General features: G+C 39.3%; 1 protein-coding gene across 2 annotated transcripts; it reads left to right on the top strand.

The window, feature by feature from the left end:
* Positions 1-1,386: 1,386 nt before the first annotated feature.
* On the top strand, positions 1,387-24,050 carry tfe3a (transcription factor binding to IGHM enhancer 3a). Of its 2 annotated transcripts, none has more exons than XM_057829975.1 (11): positions 1,387-1,830; positions 9,336-9,434; positions 12,119-12,187; positions 12,270-12,432; positions 13,786-13,956; positions 17,633-17,731; positions 18,750-18,876; positions 19,930-19,986; positions 20,057-20,132; positions 20,214-20,361; positions 20,428-24,050. In XM_057829975.1, the coding sequence occupies exons 1-11, from the start codon at positions 1,583-1,585 to the stop codon at positions 20,764-20,766; spliced, it is 1,596 nt and encodes a 531-aa protein (XP_057685958.1). In that variant the 5' UTR covers positions 1,387-1,582; the 3' UTR covers positions 20,767-24,050. The 2 variants fall into 2 exon arrangements, with proteins under 2 accessions (XP_057685958.1, XP_057685957.1); XM_057829974.1 differs by having other exon boundaries at positions 19,927-19,986; positions 20,428-24,048.
* The last annotated feature ends 57 nt before the right edge of the window (positions 24,051-24,107 follow it).

Raw genomic sequence — 24,107 nt, 5'->3', positions numbered from 1 at the left:
TGTGATAAAGCAGTGGTTTATTTTTGAACAGAATATATCGACAATTCCATAACGAGGTATTGTGAGGACTGAAGTTGTGTTTATAGTAGGGCTGTCAAACGATTAAAATTTTTAATCGAGTTAATTACAGCTTAAAAATTAATTAATCGTAATTAATCGCAATTAATCGCAATTCAAACCATCTATAAAATATGCCATATTTTTCTGTAAATTATATATATATTCTGAAAAACAATTTGTTGGAATGGAAAGATAAAGACACAAGATGGATATATATATTTGACATACGGTACATAAGGACTGTAGTGGGCATTTCACTCTACTGTCATTTAAATCTATCTATGCTGTCCTCACTCCGAAGCGTCTACTTTTTCCAAAGCTAGACAGCTAGTGAACGACGCCTTAATAATCAGACTTCTTCCTTTTTCATCTGATTTATTAATAAAATGGCCTCAAACCATTGTCCTCTTTAGACCGTAATGAAACTACAAAAAAAAGTACACAAGCATTGCATTAGCAACAAAGTTCGCTTAGCACGCTATACAGGTTCACTAAACATAAACAAAAAGCGTCTCATACAAAAAATATAACATTTTGCTTACTAACATAATATGTACATTCTTTACAGCAACCATACTTACGGACAAATCTTGTCCAAGGATCATATAAGCACAACATTACAACGTAGGCGTCAGCCCGAGACGTCGTGCAGCCATATTGAACTGGCAAGAAAGCAATAAACCATGTCCCAAAGCGACCACAAGAGTTCGCTGTTAGACAGCACAAAAAAACCTTGCTGTAAAACTTACCAAAAGGCAGAATACTGTCTGAGCGGGACATGTGCGTTAATTGCGTCAAATGTTTTAACGTGATTAATTTAAAAAATTAATTACCGCGCGTTAACGCGATCATTCTCCAATACAGCAGAACCTGTTGGTGGTACATCGATAGTTTAATGGGAATTTTTTAAGGTCAAAATCACATCTCAAAAAGAATTCAATACCTCCCAACTGGTTAAGAATGTAGTTTGGGATGTGAAACCATATTTTGTCCTGGTTTTTCAAAAAGGACCACAACCAATTAATTTTAATAGTACCATTAATACAATCAACATCAATAGCTCTAAGGCCTCCTTTTTCATAATCTTTAATCAAAGTACCTTTCCTAATATAATGTGCTTTTCTGTTCCACGTCACCTTGGATTTTCCCCGAAACGCCCACTCTGTCCCACTGTGAGACGAAAACAAACAAGATGTCCGCCAAGCCAGAGAATAGTAGCAGATTGAACGAGAGGTTTGAACAGAAGCTAATTGGCTGGTGTACTTCAAACCTCCGCTTTTATTGGTTCGAAGACGATCAGCCCTTTCTTTAGGCCCACCCTTTTTAGCATAGAACTGCAATAACTAGAAATCCAGGATGCGCTTCCCATTCAAATTTATTAATATTTCGCCTGCAACTGGGTCACAGTTGTCCCATTTTTAATCATATTCAGAACTCGAAATATAAACAGCTACCAGTCAATAGTTTGTGTTTTGTGAACGGCTGAACTGTAGCAAGAAGAAAGCCCCGCTCTCTGTGTTCAATGTGTCCGCTTGCAGCTGCGGATGCTTGTATGTGTGTCAGTGTGGGTGCGGTGGCTGCTGGGAAAAAAAGCCAATTTCGTTTGTGTTCATCTCGATCGTCCTGGAATTTCGGCATTTTCAGTACCGCTGGAGAAATGTCCTCCGTCAGTCCTGACCGGGAAACGAGCGGAGGCCAGTGCCGGGGTGGTCTCGAGCCGCAGACCGTTTTTGTTATTCTGGATTCTGCTGAAAGTCTTAACGTGCTACAGTGAGTCACCGTTATTTGTTCCTCCGGCTTTAGGCGCACCCGGAAGTTGTATTGATTGATTGATTCTATTCAAAATATTTCGTTTATAAGGGGTTCCGATGACCCAAAAGAAAAGGGGTGTGTATGTTTGTGCGCCGAAGTAAAGTGTTGAAGCCGAAAAATCTTGTAGGCTATCTGGAAACAGTGTTTTTCCACTCTGAACTGATTTACGATTGAGTTAACTTGAAATTGGTTGTGGATGGAGTTTGGGTGATGATTAAAAACTAGGGGTGAGACAAACTATCGAAATGGTGATACATCGTGATACTTTGTATCCCAAAAGGTTATCCATATGCTCCTAACAAGAATCGAGTTATCGTTTTAAAAAGGTGTCAATGTTAAAAAAACCAACAAGTTACTACCAAAATCTTACACCATAATAGTATCTCAGTTAACTCTAAGGCTGCCATTGACGGTGCTCGACGCCCAACCCATTTAGACCGCTACGTTCGTTCATTCAAAACCAGAGCATTCACAGTCATTCGGTCCAATTTTCGGGGCATTTACAGGTCACTTGCTATTCATTTTAGGGCATTTACATGTCATTTACTGTTGAGTTTGAGTCACTGCCTATTCATTTGGCTGATTCCCAGGTCACTTCCTGTTCCGTAACTCAAAATAAACAGCAAGTGACCCATAAAAATACCCCAAAATCAACAGGAAGTAACTGAAAATCAACAGGTAAATGATTTTAAATGGCCCCAAATTACCTCATTGCCTGGCATTGGGTGCCACTGACGGCCATAGACGTTCAATCCGTTTGAAGTGGAAGGGATGGCAGCGAATGAACGACTGTTCTTTCGCTGCCACCCTTCCAGTTCAAAAGGATTGGACGTCTACTAGTGATGAACTCATTCCAATTCACAGCAGAAGCTTGTTTTTCTGTTAATTAGTTGTTTGTAGAACATCTTAGAATGATTTCTTGATCAGTGTATAGATGTTCATTGTATCGCCATATCGTCAGATCATCGTTCTCATGAGCTTTGTATCGCAAATCGTATCATATTGTGAGGTACCTAGAGGTTCCCACTCCTATTAAAAACTATGTTAAAGTTTGTGATGTAATGGGAAACTGAAAGTGGTAAGATGGGCATTGTCATTATTTTGGAGCCGAAGTAAAACAATATCATACAATATTATACCTGCGTATGATTATACGTAGGTGTATTTTAAATTGTTTGATTTATGGAGGTTTATGGAATTAGATGGGTGAATTATTGTCAAAACCGGCGATTCTTTTAAGGACAACTGGGGCAATAGTGCAAAACTCTCTACAGACCCGTGTTAATAATGGTTAGTAATGTACTCACTCATTTCTTCACTTCAGTAATCTCCCCAATCAAAACTAAAGCAGCACCCTTTTGGAGATGCACAAGAGTTATTCTTAATCATTGTCATTCCTTCATTCACATGATGATAAAGACTAGTGCGTAGTTGTGAAAAATCTCATTTAAAATGCTTTTTTAACTTGAACAAAATAGCAGGGCAAGGAGCACTAAGCTTGCAATAAACAAGACGATGAAATCCAAGGCATCTTCTACATTTACTGCATGACCTCTTCATAAAAGAGTGTCATTGAGAGCTAAAATGTTACAGTTTTAGCTCTTTTTCTGTGTTCTAAATTTTTGCAAAGTTGTTGGCTAATGACAAATGTGCAAACATTTCATTTTCTAAAGGTGGATAATCCAAAATGCTTTCAGCAAAGCTACTGAAGCCAAAGCTAGTCTCAAAACAAAGCTATGAGTGTGATACTGACTGATATTTCAGAGACACTGGCGACCAATGAAGTAGATTGTTCCACTCCATGCACGCATATTTAGATGAAAGAAAGAAAATGCTTACTCCCCCTTTTCTAGTTAAAACAGAGAAAATGAGTACTGACTCATAAATGAGCTCATTTATGAGTCAGACCCTAACCCAAACCCAGAAAATAGACCATGTGAATTAATGTGTGGTGTGTTTGTAACGATTATTAAATTTCATAAGTGGTAAAAGAAGGAAAAATCATGGCGTGGCCACCAGACTCCGTGGCCTGTTGGAGCATGTGCATCACTCTGCCTCTTGAAAATGAAATGATAGTTGAAGGTCAACTTCAGATGACTTGCCCACACACAGTCCCGCAAATGGATGGAATGGAATTTGTCAGGCTTGTTAACATTACTCTTCTCTGAGATGTGTCAAATTTACAAGCCATATTTTTTGTCACTTTACACGGTATTTAAAATACTTGAGTGTTCCATGTCACTGCTGCCCTTGATCTCAATCTGTCACTATCCGTCTCAATTGTGGTTGACTTAACAAACCCTTCAGCAGTTATTTTTTATATTGAACAAAGTATAACCTGTATATTTTGACATAAGTAGGTAAAAAACCATCTATTTGTTTTCAAAAGTAAGGAGTCAAAGTTGTCAGAGAGCCAAATACTTAGAACAATAATATTTAAAGAGAAGTTTTGTACCTCGTTCAATAAACGCAAGTTCAAGTAATTCATATTTCAGGTGAATGTGAATGCACCATGTTTGTTTTTTGAACATATTTGTGAACGAGTTCCTTCTTGTGCCAATGAGCGTATTTTAGATGGCAGCTTTTTCTTTGAAGAGTGTCAGTTTTTTTTAACTAATATTTTCGAGATTTTGGGGCAAAAATGCATTCTGATTATAGGTCGGAAAGAATTTCCAGCAACACATTTTGGCAACAAATATTATGAACTAGTATCGTTTTTGGAACAATGAACTTACAGTGCCTTGCAAAAGTATTCGGCCCCCTTGAACCTTGCAACCTTTCGCCACATTTCAGTCTTCAAACATAAAGATATAAAATTTTAATTTTTTGTCAAGAATCAACAACAAGTGGGACACAATCGTGAAGTGGAACAAAATTTATTGGCTAATTTAAGCTTTTTTAACAAATAAAAAACTGAAAAGTGGGGCGTGCGATATTATTCGGCCCCTTTACTTTCAGTGCAGCAAACTCACTCCAGAAATTCAGTGAGGATCTCTGAATGACCCAATGTTGTCCTAAATGACCGATGATGATAAATAGAATCCACCTGTGTGTAATCAAGTCTCCGTATAAATGCACCTGCTCTGTGATAGTCTCCTTCCAAACTTCCTTCTCAAACAAGGAGAAAACTGATCAGAGATGCAGCCAAGAGGCCCATGATCACTCTGGATGAACTGCAGAGATCTACAGCTGAGATGAGAGAGTCTGTCCATAGGACAACAATCAGTCGTACAATGCACAAATCTGGCCTTTATGGAAGAGTGGCAAGAAGAAAGCCATTTCTCAAAGATATCCATAAAAAGTCTCGTTTAAAGTTTGCCACAAGCCACCTGGGAGACACACCAAACATGTGGAAGAAGGTGCTCTGGTCAGATGAAACCAAAATTGAACTTTTTGGCCACAATGCAAAACGATATGTTTGGCGTAAAAGCAACACAGCTCATCACCCTGAACACACCATCCCCACTGTCAAACATGGTGGTGGCAGCATCATGGTTTGGGCCTGCTTTTCTTCAGCAGGGACAGGGAAGATGGTTAAAATTGACGGGAAGATGGATGCAGCCAAATACAGGAACATTCTGGAAGAAAACCTGTTGGTATCTGCACAAGACCTGAGACTGGGACGGAGGTTTATCTTCCAACAGGACAATGATCCAAAACATAAAGCCAAATCTACAATGGAATGGTTCAAAAATAAACGTATCCAGGTGTTAGAATGGCCAAGTCAAAGTCCAGACCTGAATCCAATGGAGAATCTGTGGAAAGAGCTGAAGACTGCTGTTCACAAACACTCTCCATCCAACCTCACTGAGCTCGAGCTGTTTTGCAAGGAAGAATGGGCAAGAATTTCAGTCTCTCGATGTGCAAAACTGATAGAAACATACCCCAAGCGACTTGCAGCTGTAATTGGAGCAAAAGGTGGCGCTACAAAGTATTAATGCAAGGGGGCCGAATAATATTGCACGCCCCACTTTTCAGTTTTTTATTTGTTAAAAAAGTTTAAATTATCCAATAAATTTTGTTCCACTTCACGATTGTGTCCCACTTGTTGTTGATTCTTGACAAAAAATTAAAATTATATATCTTTATGTTTGAAGCCTGAAATGTGGCGAAAGGTTGCAAGGTTCAAGGGGGCCGTATACTTTTGCAAGGCACTGTATGTATTTCAAAATAAACGACCTATGAACTGAAGTAGTTTATTTTAAAAATTATAAACTGAACGTTGGACTTACGTATGTGTGAAAAATGAACTTTCCCAACTCTGCTTACCAGTTAGTACTGTTACTAAGTATATGTACTTTGTTTTTCCTTCCAATGAATTACAATGATTAAGGGGATGAAGGTCAGGGAACTCTTGATCCTCTTTGCTTTCTTCAAGCATGAGTCATACAAGATCAATTAGCAAACCTATGCGCTCACAGATTGTGCGTGTGTGTATACAGCTATGCACCTTGATGGCAGTCATCTGGAAGATAGTAAAGAATATGTTTTGTACTAGAGTCCAGTCCAATAATTAATTTAGACATTGCTTTTTTAAAACTGACAAGACCACAATTTATTTAGTTGTAAACAAAAAACGTTTGACACACTTATGTGAAATTGGATGATTTCTGCATCACATAATGTACAGCAAGGGTCCCCAAACTTTTTCCTGTGAGGGCCACATAACTTTTCCCTTCTCTGATGAGGGGCCGGGGTCAGTTTGTAACATGAAAGGTGTGACGATTGCAGGAGTGCCTAAATGTAAAAATTTATTGTTTTTCCAGAAAGCCACAATCAAATAACCCTTTCTGGATTCTTCACGGAACAAAAGTAAATAAAATAATAATAATAACAATTAGAGATGTCCTGATCGGTCGGCATCCCGATCGATCGAGTCCGATTACGTCATTTTCAAAGTATCGGACTCGGCAAAAAAATATCGGCCATGCCTTTTTAAAATATATATATATATTTTTTAATTAAATCATTTTCTAATCGTATTTAACGTCATAGACATAATATGTTACACTCATCCAGAGTCTTTAGTATAGGCTTAAGGTAGGGTTATCAAATTTATCCCGATAACGACGGCAATTAATTTTTTAAAAAATGTGTCATGTTATAATATTTAACGCAATTAATGCAAACGCTGCATGACCCTCTCACTCATTGTCGCGCTCAATCTGTAATGAAGCCGTTTTATGTATATGGAGAGATAAAAGGCGGCGCAAAATGAGTAGAGTGAACTTTGGCAGCCTTTGGAGCCTTTTATTAATTGGCAAAAGCCTTGCAATCCCTCTCCCTATGATTAGAAATATCATGGGAAGCAATGTGGGGAAGCAAGATGGCAATTGATCATTGTCTTAACCCCTTATGTTATTTCCCAACGTAGAGAAGATATAGCAATTGGTAGCACGTTGCACAGTCATGGTTCCACTTCCCATCATGCATTTGGGATGGCCACAGTATCATTTACTGAAAGCTCAACAAATACACTAGATGGCAATATTTAGTTACAATATACAAAGTCACAAGTCTTTCTATCCGTGGATCCCTCTCACAGAAAGAATGTTAATAATGTAAATGCCATCTTGAGGATTTATTGTCATAATAAACAAATACAGTACTTATGTACTACATGTTGAATGTATATATTTGTCCGAGTTTTATTCATTTTTTTATTAATGCATTGCCAATGTATATGATCGGGAAAAATGATCGGGAATGATTGGAATTGAATCGGGAGCAAAAAAAAGCAATCAGATCGGGAAATATCGGGATCGGCAGATACTCAAACTAAAACGATCGGGAGCGGATCGGGAGCAAAAAAACATGATCGGAACAACCCTAATAACAATAATAATATAATTTAATAATAACACTATTAATTAAATAGATAATAACCAAATAACCCTTCTTTTCTTCACAGAAAAAGCCAGGAATTAAATAACACTATTGAAAAAATATATATATACAGTACTGTGCAAAAGTTTTAGGCAGGTGTGAAAAAATGCTGTAAACTAAGAATGCTTACAAAAATGGAAGTGTTAATAGTTTATTTTCATCAATTAACAAAATGCAGTGAATGAACAGAAGAGAAATCTAAATCAAATCAATATTTGGTGTGACCACCCTTTGCCTTCAAAACAGCATCGATTCTTCTAGGTACACTTGCACACAGTTTTTGAAGGAACTCGGCTGGTAGGTTGTTCCAAACATCTTGGAGAACTAACCACAGATATTCTGTGGATGTAGGCTTCCTCAAATCCTTCTGTCGCTTCATGAAATCCATACTATCACTTCCAGGACTTCTTGTTCTTCTTTACGCTGAAGATAGTTCTTAATGACATTGGCTGTATGTTTGGGGTCGTTGTCATGCTGCAGAATAAATTTGGGATTTTTCTTTTGTTCACTCACTTTGCATTTTGTGAATTGATAAAAATAAACAATCATTGTTTATATTTTTGAAAGCATTCTTAGTTTACATCATTTTTTCACACCTGCCTAAAACTTTTGCACAGTACTGTATATTGTTCAGGGGGCCGGACCAAATGTGGAGGCGGGCCGTATCTGGCCCGCGGGCCGTAGTTTGGGGATGCCCTGATGTACAGCAATGTACCATATGGTAAATGGAGAGTACTTATACTGTATAGCGCATTTATCTACATTGTTACAATGCCCAAAGTGCTTTACATAGGCACACATTGTAGTTTAAAATTATTGCCATAAATGACTATAAAATAGACACATAACTGGTAACAAAGTACAGTACAAACTATACTGTGTACTAGAGAAAAAAAAAAAGAAAAAAAACAACACAACTGAAATGACTGAAAAAAAAATAATTCTGTGTCAACAGGAAAAACAAATTCATCTAATAAGATCTGGAATTTTGTATGTCCCAAATTCCGCAGTGTGAGTCCCTAATGGAAACTTTTGAGAAACGGGAGGAGGGGTCTTTCTGGTGGGATGTAGGAACTAGGAAGTGACTCAGCTGAAATGCACAGACATTCCTGTTAGATTTTGTTGCTGTTTTTTTCTTTCGAGTGACGGAGAGACACAGCACTGGGATGGTAATAACACAGACACCCCTCCCCTATTTACCCTCATTTGATGGGGGTACTTGCGTTAATTGTCTGTTGGCACACTAGCCAAGCTTGTTACAGTGCTCTGCTTATGGACTGCATACTTTTTCGTACAGGAATGTCTCCATGTGAGACGTGACTCCTCCACATTTAAGGGAATGAACAGAGCCGCTTTCATCGGGGGTGAATGAAGTAGACTTTTTTATACCAATAGACAATGGCGCAATCTACCCTCATAATGTAACAAGCCATCACAGACTTTTACAGTGTAGTAGTCATGAAAATAAAGCCTGAAGAGTGGTGATTTTCGGTTTTGATACAGTAACGTTAGATTATTACTCAGGAACTATAAATCCAGTAACACCATTAGGCATCTAATTGTGTTTGGGCACTCAGGGTGGAGTCTGGCATTGTTGCTGACATCGAAGTGGACACCCTTGTGTCATCAGACTGTGACACCTTCTACCAGATCAAGAGTCAACCCATCCATAGCAGGTAATGTCTCTGACGTCTACACCTGTGTATTTTTCCATACAGCTATTTTCTACAGCTCTTGCCCACAAGGTAAAAAAGGGCATTTCATCCCTAACATTAATAAGAAGTGTACAATAAAAAATATAAAAGGGTACCATGATTTCAACCCTAGAGAGCGCATATATAAATTGCAGGTGTTCACATCTGAATAAAGGGCTCCAGAAATAAATTTGATTGATTGATTGATCGACAAATCATGTTACAAAGAAATATTTGATTGATCAAAAATAGCTTTATTTACAAGGGATGTCCCCGATCCGATCACGTGATCGGACCATTTTTCAGAGGATTGGAATCGGGTGAAAAGGACCAGGTTATTAATTTTAAAAAATATGTATATTTAATAATTTTTTCAAGAGCTAAAAACATAAATAATAATAATCCACAAATGCAATGTCATTCCCAAAACAAAAATCTTAATCTGTCCAGTAGATAGAGGCCAGACTGAGAATGGTTTGGGCATGTCCAGAGGAGGGATAGTGATTATATTGGCAAAAGGATGCTGAATTTCCATATGCAATGCAAGAGAACTAGAGGATGACCAAAGAGGAGGTTTATGGAGGACTTCGTGTCTTACCTTGAGAGGACATGTAATTGGTGTGAAAACAGAGGATGCAGAGGTCAGGGTTAGAAGGAGACAACTGATTCGTTGTGGTGACTTCTGGAGTGTAGAGCCGAACGGAAAAGAAGAATTTAGCTCTAAAAACACTATAGTTTGGTACATATTGGTACACTGGTACATGTGAATGCATTAAACTCAGAAGGTCAATACAACTGGTTTCTTAGCAGGCAGTGATTTCTCGATGTGGGCCACTAATGTTGAATTGGAAAAATATCTGTTAAACTGCACCTACATACAGTGCCTTGCAAAAGTATTCGGCCCTCTTGAACCTTGCAACCTTTCGCCACATTTCAGGCTTCAAACATAAAGATATAAAATTTTAATTTTTTGTCAAGAATCAACAACAAGTGGGACACAATTGTGAAGTGGAACAAAATTTATTGGATAATTTAAACTTTTTTAACAAATAAAAAACTGAAAAGTGGGGCGTGCAATATTATTCGGCCCCCTTGCGTTAATACTTTGTAGCGCCACCTTTTGCTCCAATTACAGCTGCAAGTCGCTTGGGGTATGTTTCTATCAGTTTTGCACATCGAGAGACTGACATTCTTGCCCATTCTTCCTTGCAAAACAGCTCGAGCTCAGTGAGGTTGGATGGAGAGTGTTTGTGAACAGCAGTCTTCAGCTCTTTCCACAGATTCTCCATTGGATTCAGGTCTGGACTTTGACTTGGCCATTCTAACACCTGGATACGTTTATTTTTGAACCATTCCATTGTAGATTTGGCTTTATGTTTTGGATCATTGTCCTGTTGGAAGATAAATCTCCGTCCCAGTCTCAGGTCTTGTGCAGATACCAACAGGTTTTCTTCCAGAATGTTCCTGTATTTGGCTGCATCCATCTTCCCGTCAATTTTAACCATCTTCCCTGTCCCTGCTGAAGAAAAGCAGGCCCAAACCATGATGCTGCCACCAACATGTTTGACAGTGGGGATGGTGTGTTCAGGGTGATGAGCTATGTTGCTTTTACGCCAAACATATCGTTTTGCATTGTGGCCAAAAAGTTCAATTTTGGTTTCATCTGACCAGAGCACCTTCTTCCACATGTTTGGTGTGTCTCCCAGGTGGCTTGTGGCAAACTTTAAACGAGACTTTTTATGGATATCTTTGAGAAATGGCTTTCTTCTTGCCACTCTTCCATAAAGGCCAGATTTGTGCAGTGTACAACTGATTGTTGTCCTATGGACAGACTCTCTCACCTCAGCTGTAGATCTCTGCAGTTCATCCAGAGTGATCATGGGCCTCTTGGCTGCATCTCTGATCAGTTTTCTCCTTGTTTGAGAAGAAAGTTTGGAAGGACGGCCGTGTCTTGGTAGATTTGCAGTGGTCTGATGCTCCTTCCATTTCAATATGATGGCTTGCACAGTGCTCCTTGAGATGTTTAAAGCTTGGGAAATCTTTTTTTATCCAAATCCGGCTTTAAACTTCTCCACAACAGTATCTCGGACCTGCCTGGTGTGTTCCTTGGTTTTCATAATGCTCTCTGCACTTTAAACAGAACCCTGAGACTATCACAGAGCAGGTGCATTTATACGGAGACTTGATTACACACAGGTGGATTCTATTTATCATCATCGGTCATTTAGGACAACATTGGATCATTTAGAGATCCTCACTGAACTTCTGGAGTGAGTTTGCTGCACTGAAAGTAAAGGGGCCGAATAATATTGCACGCCCCACTTTTCAGTTTTTTATTTGTTAAAAAAGTTTAAATTATCCAATCAATGTTGTTCCACTTCACGATTGTGTCCCACTTGTTGTTGATTCTTGACAAAAAAAATTAAATTTCATATCTTTATGTTTGAAGCCTGAAATGTGGCGAAAGGTTGCAAGATTCAAGGGGGCCGAATACTTTTGCAAGGCACTGTATGTGTGTGTGACCACGTGTGTGACAAATGCCTGGGGGTCTTGTAGACATTCTGATGACTACATTCACTGCTAGTGGTGTTAGCTGTTTTTGAACTCACAGTGTTGCAGAGTGGGCAAAAATATGATGACATTTGAGTTTTGTGATCTCTTCTCAGTGCTTCAGCGAACACTTCCTCATCCTCATCCTTGTCGTCCTCCTCAGTGGCAGTCGCTATGCCCTCCAGGTAAAAGTATGGTCTCACGGCCCAGTAGTGACCACTGATGTCCGATACTGATGCCCGATACTGATGCCATTTGGTTCCTCAGGGTCTTAATGCGTCAGGATCTGATGCGACAGCAGGCTCTGGAGGAGGAGCAGAAGGAAGCGCAGCAACTTCTGCGTCTGCCCACTGCCTCGTCGTCGTCCCCTGTCTGTGTCAGCGCGCCCTCCTGCGGACCCCCTGCTCAGGTCCCAGTAGAGGTGTTGAAGGTACGAACCAGAGGTTGGAGACTTTAAGGCCAATTTGAAGATTTGGCATTTTAATTAACTATTTAACTTTGAAAGACTCAACTTGACATTTACTTGAGACGGCCGCCTGAAAACATCTTCAACATTGAAGATTATTACAATCAGATTCAATGATTATATTTTTGACACAATCAGGAAACATAAAATGGCAGTATGCAAGTGTTGCAGCTAAAAATAGTGAGGGTTACAATAAATACAACATCCCATTTCATCTATTGTTAATTCCCAGTTCTGCTCACCAGTAACAGGTTACATATAAAATGAGTTTCATTTTGTCAAATTGAGAAAACAAAGTACTAGACAAGTAAAGCCTCTTTGAAAGATGAACACCAACCATGTTCTTGTAATTGTGTTACAGAAGTACTAATACTGAGTGCTAAGTGGCTAAAATGTTGTAAGTGAGCAAGGTGATATTACCTGTCTTATGATTTGCTTAACACAAGCAATCTCTTTTGTCAAGTTCAAAAATAGACCCTTAGGTAGACATTTGTAAAATTACCCAAAAATAAGGAGAGAAGACACTCAGTTTTCTTTGCCAAGGAGAGCAAAGAGGGACTAGACAGAGAAATGCTAGATTACGCTGTATAGTCACCAAAATTGATCTAAGGAAAAAAACCTCCTTGCTCTTTTCATTAGGGGTTTGTCCTAACACAGAAGGGTGCCGCCCTAAAGGGAGGGGGAAAGCAAGCTGGAGACACCCATGTGATTTTGATTGGCTATGTGTGAGCATGTAGGTGGAACTAGCTAAATACTCGTGTGTAAGCAAGGGCACAGGTAAAGTGGTCAGAATGACCCAGACACTTCAGTTATGCAATGCTTCGGCCATGGAAGATGTCCTCGAATGGAAAATTGTTCTCGAAAGTTTAGACGAAAGTCTAGACGTAAGATGCTGAAGATGTCCTAGAAGGTCTAGTTACGCAATGTTGCGGCCATGAAGCAAGGCAGTTGTCATCCTGGCCCTCTTTACTCTTTGTAATACTTAAACATTATACTACAACCTAGTATAGCAAGCAATAATCATTTACTGGTTATATCAATAAGAAAAAATATGGCAATATGTATTATGTATGTATTAGGTGTGTATGAGCACAAGCAAATATTCAATCAATCAAGCAAATATTCAATCAACCCTCGATAATTAACTCAACAACTACACTTAATTTGCTTGAAATATAATGGTGACTCAGTTGGACCTGCTTGAATTGTGACAAAGTAACTTGAAACCCGCTAAAAAAGGCTTACTTCCGACTCTGAGGCGTCTCTGTTTTGTTGTTTTCATTGTCTCTCCCCTGCTGATCACTAACCACCCCTCAGGTGCAGACCCACCTGGAAAATCCAACGAGGTACCACATCCAACAGGCGCAGAAGCAACAGGTCCGACGGTACCTTTCCACCTCGGTCAGGCCCGCCAGTCATAATGCTTCCGGAACGTCGTCGATCTCCTCCCCCAGTAACCAGCATGCTCTTAGCAGCCCTAAATTGGAGGTAATGCTGAGTTAATTGTTTGTGTTTGAGCTCATTCGTCAGCACGTTACCGGATTTTTCAGAGTATAAGGCGCAATGTATTATAAAACTCACAAGCAATTAATGAGATTGTCATATATCACATGCACCTGTTTATCAGTGTTGTCACAGATTACTTGAAAAAGTAATTTAACTACTGATTACACCTCCAAAAAGTAATCTATTTTACTGATTACTTTATTATCAAAGGAACCAAGTTACTTTAAAAGTAATATATCGGTTTTATTTTAACAATTTTTCTGCTTTGCTGCCTCAATAGAAGAATGACAACAGAAAAATTTCATCGCATGTAATTGACTTTCCAATAATTGAATTTAAAGGGGAAAATCAGAATTTTTCACTTAAGGTTTAATCTTCGAGTTATCGGGGGGTTACTTAGTCGATGGAGTTGATTTCAACCAGCATTGACTCGCGCTAGCTTAGCCACTCCAGAGCCCTGAAACTAACAAATAACTGACAAACCACATAGAATTTGTTGAACTCCCAACGACTAATTGAACCCCAGCTATCTCAAAGATTAAGCCTAAAGTAAAAACTTCTGAACTTCCCCTTTAAAAAATACACCTAGCCGTTAAAATGTTGTCCATAAAAGTTATAAAGCAATAAAGCAAACAACAAAAATGAATGAAATGAACAAGAATCCTCTAAAGTATTTCATAATTGGTCCAACTTATTTTTCGAACAGATCATGTGACCAGCACCTTAGAGACAGTCCTTTGCTTTGCTTAGCCAAAACTACAGCTGAGGAGGCAAGATGGATATTAAGAATTTCTTTAAACCTAAGCTTTCAAAAACTTCAACAACAACTGAGCTTGAACCGAGGATTGAACACGAACAGTGTAAAGATGTATTTTTATACAGTACAGGCCAAAAGTTTGGACACACCTCATTTACGCAATACAAATGATGGCCACAAGTCACAACCCCATTGAAAAGGCAACAAATTCCACTCACTAACCCTGATAAGCCATACCTGTAAAGTGAAAACCTTTTTAGGTGTCTATATCTTAAAGCTCATCGAAAGAGTGCTAAAAGTGTGCAAAAAAGTAATAAAAGCAAGAGTGGATACTTTGAAGAAAGTAGAATATAAAACATGTTTTCAGTTATTTCCCCGTTTTTGCAGTATACATAATTTCACATGTTCGTTCATAGTTTTGGTGTCTTCAGTGAGAATTTACAATGTAAATAGTAGTGAAAATATAGAAAACGCACAAACGATGAGGTGTGTCCAAACTTTTGACTTTTGTTTCAGGGTCATCAACAGTTTTTGAATCCTTGAATTGGATGTGGAGTTTTTAGCGGTCGACAGTGTTTTTGAGCTGGCGCAAAGTTTGCAGCGCACGGAGATATTTTTGTCATCTTTACTGGACAAAAATGTGAAGTAATGGCTGTATTTCCTGTGAGCGAATGCAGCTCTTCGTGGTATATCTCCTGCTTCTTTCATTGTTCGCGTCCTGACAAGGTAGCTAGGCTATGTTGTGTTGGACACAGACTCTCAGCGCTCACGCAGCATGATAATACATGTAACCCGTTTTTTTTTTTGCCCTCCGATGATAAAACGTGACATGTGATGTCACTCCCAAACTCAAGTGCAACATTTCTATTCAAAATTAACTTCGTACGTGACTGCAGTAATCTTCATTCTACATACGTTATGAGGCAATAACAAAATAGTAATGCACAACCTCTAACTAAGGAAACTAATCAGATTACTGGTGTGGAAAAATGAATGCGTTAGATTGCTCGTTACAGAAAAAAAGTTAACATATTACAGTAACGTCTTACTTAGTAACGTGTTCGTGACAACACTGCTGATTCTAAGGTGCATCAAATTGAATACATTTGTCATTTGTTCTTTAACTTTTTTATAATTTCTAGTTTTTAAATTCATTAATTTAGTATTTTCTTATTTTTATTCATGGGTTTGATGAATGGTAAATATGTCTTAAGCACTTTAATGGGGCAGTATAATGCAGTTATGCTCCAATAAAGTAGGTTTGAGGTCATTAACAACAACCAGAATTCACACATATGGCGCACTGGATTATAAAGTGCACTGTCAATTTTTGGGAAATTTTAAGTGTGCCTTATATGCAATATATATATATATATATATATATTTTTTTTTTTTAAGTATGATGCTATCCCCTACATTTTTGTAATTCACTTTCTGCAAACTCACCAACTGTGTATCTCATTTTTTTCCCTACATATATGTTGCTTTTCTACAGATATGTGCAGCCTATGACTAGCTGCAAAAATTATTTAGACGATCATTTGTAAGTGTAGATATCTGAATTTAATACTCAGGGTTCCCTCAGGGTCCTAAAAAGTCTTAAAAGCATTGAATTTATGTAAATGGAAATAATACCAGAAAAAGTATTGAATTTTCATATCTGGGTCTTAAACTTTATGTAACTTGTCTGTGTCTCATTTCTCCTCAAATGTGTCATTTGTCATTTTGATTAAAAAATGTAGCCTAAATAAATAAACAGGGCGGAGGAGCCAATCATTGAGAACACAACGCAGCCATGGGTCAAAATCGTCGATTCCAAGCAATGATGGCTTATTGTGTAGTTCTTCTGCTTTGCTAACCCAAGTCAAAACAGCGTTGGCTTACTAAAAGACATCTACAAGTATGGCTGCTTCTTCAATATGGTGTGCTGTGCGATCAGCTGAAAAATATCACTATTATTATACAGATCGTTGTCACTCCTGCTCCTGCACGCTCCCGTTGACTTTCATTCACGTCCCGTTCCGATTGATACAATTATTAATCCCGTCCTGGCGTCCTGCCTTTGGGTCAAACCAGAGGCTAGCAGTGTGTTTGAGACTTTTTGCATCGTATGCAAAAAATTCAGCTGGGTACAATGGGCATGAAGGCGCTAGAGTCCCATGCTAAATCATCCAAGCACATAACCTCCATGAGAGGAAAGAAACAAACTCCCTCCATTGCCGACGTTTTTCATCTGCCTGTTTAAACCAGCCAGCTGCTCACGAGCCTGAAGAGACAGAAGCTAAAGCCAGCCAACAAGCTGCTAATGTAAGCAAAGCAGCAGCAGCTAACACTAACCAGCTAGGCCCCCGCTTATTCAATATGCTGCATTCTTACATCCTGCAAGCATTCCACACTTCCACTTTCGAAAAATAGAAAAATGTGTTAATTTTTGTCGATATGGCTGTGAAGTGGGTATCAGGTTTTTAAAAAATGGTCTGAATTAGGTTTTTAAAAGTTTTAAATTTAACCTGAGGAAACCTGCAGAAACCCTGTAATACCACACACAGACTTGGTCTTTGAAATACATTACCGTTACTATTAAGTATGTATACTAATACAGTTTCTATTTATCATTACACAGTTAATTATGTTTGGATTTCAGTTTGATCTACCGAATTTAAAATGTCCATTTTAATTAATTGGTGCTCCTCCTTCCTATTCATGGCAGAAAGCAAGATTTCACACCTGTTAACGGTCTTCTGGGCACCTGGGCCCCACTACAAATACAGTATAACGTGCATATGTAGCTAAAAAGTGTACGTGGATGTCTTTCATGTCAGTTACTCTGAGAAGTCAACAGTCCACACACAGCTATTGAAACAACAAAGAGTGAAAATATGCTCTGATTGGGTATTTCAGATGGAAGAAACGGTTATTGATGACATCATCAGCCTAGAGTCCAGCCTGAGTGATGACTTTTTGACGCTGCTTGACTCGAGGAATCAGCTCGCCACCACGGTAACTCCCTGCTCACTCCTCTCACTGTTTTCTGTATGTGTGTGAGAGTGAGATTATAAAGACGAAGCAGGAAAAAATCGATGAGGCAGCATTTTTCTGCCTCCTTTCTTCTCTTTTGCTGCTTACACAGATCTCACGCCCTCCTCTTCCTGCTGCTGAGGGAAGTATTAGGGCTTTCTTATAAAGGGCAGTTTTTTTGTTTGTTTTTTAAACGTCACTGAAGAGAAACAGACAAAATCAGTCCAGCTGCTTTACTCGTGTGAATGCCTATGTGTCTCGGGACAGTGGACGTTTGCAAGTTGTGTGCGTATGTTGATGCTACGCAATGAGAATTTTAGTTTTCTTGCAGGAACATGACAAGAGGAGACTTAAAGCGGAGGTAACATTGTTCTTGTAGTTCACACAAAGGAGACATTCTTATTCTGCTTTTAACCAAAGTTAATTTTTATTTGAACTTTGATCCATGAGTAAGGAAAGCAGAAGTCGCTGAAGCCGACTCTTACTTTATTTGAGAATTCATGGAAGGTTTTCTGTCAGTTATTGATTTTATGAGCTTAGCCTTTAGCATCACATGTTTGTTTAGCTCTAGAAGAGTTTTAACTTAACCTTGATTTGAGTGCGGCAATAGAAAAATTACTTTTTAAAGGTTTGTTTAGCTATACCTGTATTTCTGGAGTGATTGTAATCTGCTAATTTCTTAAAAAACTTATTTTAGTGAGTCCTTCTGCTATTCAATCCTACTGTTGCAAAACAATGGCATTGGGTGACATAAGCAGCACCACACCACGTTCCTCAGCTAATGATTTGGAAACTAGGCTGGCTAGTTTCACGCACCATCATGTCAAAGTCAAAAGGTAAAGTGTTTGCACAGATTAGTTTTACTGCTTGCAGGATTAGATTGTGGAATTAATGTTAGAATTGTCGACATGGGGTTTGTGTCACTCGTTGACTGTCTTGGACTTTTTAAACTTTTTAAAGCTCACGGTGGTGGCCTATGTGTTCTGATTGGTCGTTCCAGCTGCCGGTGGCAGCGACGGGAAACATGGTGGATGTCTATGGAGAGAGTGGCGGAAAAACCACGCCGTCTGTCACCATTAGCAACAGCTGCCCTGCTGATCTGCTCACAGTCAAACAGGAGCCAAACAGTGAGTTGCTGTCCTTTGCTGTTTCCATGGACCAGGCGTGGCCAACCCTGGTCCTCGAGAGCCGCAATCCAGCTTGTTTTCCATGTCTCCCTCCGCCAACACACCTGAATCAAATGATCAGCTCATCAGCAAGCTCTGCAGTTGCCTGATAACAGTCCTGATAGTTTGATTCAGGTGTGTTGGAGGAGGGAGACATGGAAAACAGGCTGGATGGCGGCTCTTGAGGACCAGGGTTGGCTACCCCTGCCATGGACAGTTGGGTCATTCTTCGAGATGAGATTAGAAAATCAATGGATTGCTTCATAAGATAAATATACAAAATATGCTGTGTTATTGAATAATGTGCAGTTTTATGTTTTTATTCTTTTGGTGACAAGATAATAATTTTTATTTTTTATTTGAACTACACAGTATATAATTTATGTATAATTATTTCGCCTACTAAAAACAGCTAAATTGATATAACAAACGCTACTTTTAAATGCTTTAATGGGCTTATTACAGAACAGAACGAGCCAATTGTTTCTTCAGCTTTCAAAAAATTGATTCATAGTTTGATAGAGTAAATCATGCAGCTGATTGGCTGTTGACAAAGTTTAAACTCTCCCCATTCCTTTACTGGTACAGAAACTGCATTTCCTTGACTTTGATAAGTCAGCACAAATGCTTCCCTAGGCAAGAATTTGACATGGTCATCACTTCTTACTTCCTGTTGAGTGAAACTCGACCTCTCATGTCCAAAAAATCTTTTCTTCTGTGGAAATAGGCAAAGTAGAGATGTAAAAAACAAATGAAAATAGCGATGTCAACTTCCACAGATTTAACTCTGGGAAAACGTTTGTTGAAAAAAAACTGTTTAAAGTTTATGAGAAATAAAGTCAATTCCAGAAAGACATAAAAAAATGAAATACATACAACACTGATTTAAAATCATCAAACTGTTGTGTAATAATCTTGGGTTTTGATTTGTTTTTTGCATTTTCACCTAGTCACAATTTAAAGCAGGAAGTATACACAACAATAATATTATTGATGATGTTAATGTTGCAGCAGAAGTTGATGCCAAAACACTGATGAAGGAGCGGCAGAAGAAGGACAATCACAACCTCAGTGAGTTTCAGACTAACAAGGTCCTAAATCTAGTTGACCAGCTAGTTAAATAGCAGTTTTTGTTTTCCAGTCGAGAGGCGACGACGCTTCAACATCAATGACCGCATCAAAGAACTAGGCGCGCTCGTCCCCAAGACGCCCGACCCGTCAGTGAACACATTCACGTGCAGATCTCATTGATCATCGCTCGTCGTATCACGTGCTCTAACAGGGCTTTGATTGGATAGGGATGCCAGGTGGAACAAAGGAAGCATCCTGAAGGCTTCGGTGGATTACATCCGAAGACTTCAGAAGGAACAACAACGAGCTCGTGACATGGAAGAAAGACACAAGAGATTGGAGCACACCAACAGAACTCTGATGCTGCGCATACAGGTCGTCGCTGCATACTTGTACGTAGTTGGTCAACTACGCAAATGCTCACAAGTTTGTTACTTTCAGGAATTAGAACTACAGGCAAGCCTCCATGGCGTTCCTTATTCTTGTATGGAGAGTGCCACGACCGACTCGCGAGCCTTCCTCTCCACGGCGACCAAGGGCACTGTCACGCCATCGTCAGATATGCTCGGCTTGGCGGATCTGAATGAACTTAATGGTGGCACCGATGGCTTCTCTTCAGACCTGTTAAACGACACGGGTTTCGCGGCGCTAGATGACTTTGGAGACATTCTGATGGAGGACAGTGGCCTGATGTCACCCGCGGGTGGCGCAGACCCCATGTTGTCATGTGGGGCGTCACGCTGCAGCAGCAGGACGAGTAGCATGGATGACGACCTCTGATCAACCTACGTTTTCTGTATCACAGTGGTAACTACGCCATCCCCGCTGTCACTATGGTAACCTTGTTATTGCCCCTCCTGTATATGTAATGTACATTGAACAATGAAAGTGATTATTCAAACCTACGGTGGTCCGAAAAGTATTCTAAGTGCTTCACTTTTTCCATTTTTTATGTGAAGGACTAGTCCCAAAATAGAATAAATTCTTTTTTTTCCTTTAATTTCTACATACCTCACTCCATAATGTCAATTAAAAAAAGCTTTTGGGAAAGTTGCGACTCTGAAATCTTAAGCACTCTGAGGCAGGTTTTCATCTGTAATGTCTCCCTGATTTGTCTCCCAAGTCTTTCAATGAAAAAGTGAACACTTTACAAATACACTGTCCACCTAGCTACAGTATATTAGTGTGACGATGCTATAGCATTGCTGTTTTGTTTAGCTTGGATTTTAACAGATTGTGAGTTGTTGCTAACAACTCATAAACTTGTTAGGTACCACTTGGAGGTAAATTGAAATTTGTTTTAATGATATTTTTGATTGGACATTTTTTAGATCATTTTGTAATTTCTGGACTTCCATGGGTATGAGTAGGAATGCTGTACTTGTGTGTCAGTTGTCTGATTAACAAACACTCTAAAGGCCTTTTCACACTTGCACTTGTTAGTTTGATTCACTTATAGATATATATCACTTAGACTGAGCAGGGAGGATTTTGAAAGACCATTTTCGTGCGTCTAGAAGTTCGGGAAATCCTAAGAAAGCACAATTATTAAGGTTTTCTCCTTTGTCCTTATGCCGTTACTTGTGAGTACTTGTGAGTCAGGAAAAATAGCACAAAATCACACCGCCTAGTCCTCTGCTATTGGACCAGCCCTTTTACCACCACATACTGTACATAGTCAATAGGTTTTTCAAAGACTTGCTGCACTGTGCAAAAAGAAGTGTGAAAAGGCCTTAAGACAAAACTAGCCACAAGACCAACCAGCTGTCACGGCAAGAGGCGTCCCGATTTCTACTTAGACTGTCGTTTCAGTTGATTTAGTTTTCTTCACCATTCTGTTGCTGGTAAAAATATTTTGGGGATCAAACGCTTGTGTTGGTTGTCATTTCATTTGTTTACTCCACTCGTTAACAAGCAGTTAGCTGTCCGACAAAAACGCGTTCATTTGTAAATTTTGTACTAATGCTAGCCGGCTGCTAACAAACATTTCCTTTCGCATTGTCCCGCTGAGCGGTTAGAACTTTTCATGAATATTTCTGATATTTTTGTGTTTTTTTAATATAGAAAATTCTTTGGTATTTTAGCAGCACTTGCTTTGTGTCAGGATCATAAAGGGAGTCATGTTTATTGTTTTTTTTTACAATCATGTAATATTGTATAATATCTATAGGCTATATAGAAACTTTATATAGAAATATTGTCGATAATACAGAACTAAGAAAATAAAAATCAGGCCTTTAAATTGGATGCAAAAAAAAACCCTCTCTTGCCTCTTTTTTTAAAAAAAATATTTCCTTCCCCGTTCTTCTGTACAGCTTATTCTCATGAGAGTCCCGGGGGTGCTGAAGCCTATCCCGGCTAACTGTGGGCAGGTGGTGGGGTACACGCTGAACTGGTTGCTAGCCAATTACAGATATGAGTGAATATCTATATAAACTTATATATAAGTACAGGTGGTCCCCGAGTTCCGTTCCTATGCTGGCATCATAACCTGAATTTCTGCGTAAATTGGAATTAACCCTTTAAGTACCCCTAAATCTCAAAATAACTATCCAAAACATGTATTATGGGTCATATTAATAAAGTAAAAAAAAAAAAAAGCGTAAAAAGACAGACGAGACAATGTTACGCGATTTAAAAAAAAACAAAAAACGACTGCAGACAAAATGGAGGATGAAAGCCAGCGTCGTGAAGTCAAAATCACGTAAGTTGGGTATGTCGTAACCCGGGGACTACCCGTATATATGTGTAGAAGTTTTTTTTTTTTTTTTTTACAAGTCTTGTAAGCATGTATGAGTGTTCACCCAGAAGTACATGTCTGTCACTAGCCACGTTTACATGCTGACTTTTATTCATACCGATTCAAATCATTCCGAATGGAAATTTCACATCAACTGTTTACATGTCACTTCATCTATTCCGATCCAGCGTTTACATGTGACTGCCTTTATTCCGAAAGGACGTTTGACAACTGCCGTCTGACATGCGCAGATTAATCAAAACAAAGCGTCACGTTGCAAAACATGGAGATCGATCGTCAGATCAGCTGCTGTTTGAACTTTTCGAGTGGAAACAAAACTTCAGAATGACACGCCGTTCATTTAAAAAGTTGTGTGGGTGCGCTGTGCGTGTGCTTGGAAGCCATGTTGCAAGTGACGTTACTTACGTCACCAAGTGACGTCACCACGTCAGTACGGAGCATGTGCAGAAAGAACGCAACCTGCCACCATTCCGCTTCCCTGTTTACATGATATAATTTTACTTCTAATCGGTTTGGGAAAAGGAATATTCCACCCCTGTGAATCGGAATGAAATTCCATTCGGTTTGGGCCTGTTCATTCCGAATGAGGTGTTTATATGGAACACATTTATTCGGTTTGAACAAATATTCCGATTGTAATTGGAATATTTGGCTCCATGTAAACGTGGCAACTGTCAGCTATCTGGGCTCAAAGATCAGCTCACCTTGTCTTTTCAGTGACTTCCTGTTTTCCTGTTTGGATATTAAACTAACACACACGTACACGCTTCCTCTTTGAGCAGGGCCCAACCCTCTTGAGCTGTCAATCATGGGTGGCTTGGGGCAAGGAATTCTCCGGTCCACAAAAATTTTACAAAAAGGTGCATGCAGACAAACAATGGACTGGTTGCCAGTTAGTCACATTCCATATTTTTTTAACTATAAGGTGCACTTCAAATCCTATATCCATCCAATTTCTCCCACTTATCCGAGGTCTGGCAGGAAACCCCAGACACCCAGCCACTTCGCCCAATTCTTTGAAGAAGGTTGCTAGGCGTTTTCAGACCATCCGAGAGACATAGTCTCTCCAGTGTTTTCTGGGTGGAGCATGAGGCCTCGTCCCAGTGTGACTTGCACGGAACACCTCACTAGGAAGGCGTCCAGGAGTCATCCTAATCAGATACCCAAACTACCTCATCTGGCTGCTCTCAATACGGAGGAGCAGCGGCTCTACTCCGAGCCCCTCCTGGATGACTGAGCTTCTTACCCTATCTTTATAGAAGAGCTCAGACACTCTGCGGAGGAAAGTCGTTTCGGCCTTTTGTAGCCAAGATCTTGTTGTTTCGGTCATGACCTGCAGAAGTTCAATAATCGTACACGG

The sequence above is a fragment of the Corythoichthys intestinalis genome, chromosome 2 (genome assembly GCF_030265065.1).
Source record: "Corythoichthys intestinalis isolate RoL2023-P3 chromosome 2, ASM3026506v1, whole genome shotgun sequence".
Lineage (NCBI taxonomy): Eukaryota > Metazoa > Chordata > Actinopteri > Syngnathiformes > Syngnathidae > Corythoichthys > Corythoichthys intestinalis.
Note: the sequence above shows the minus strand (reverse complement) of the source record. Positions and strands in the feature narration are given on the sequence as shown.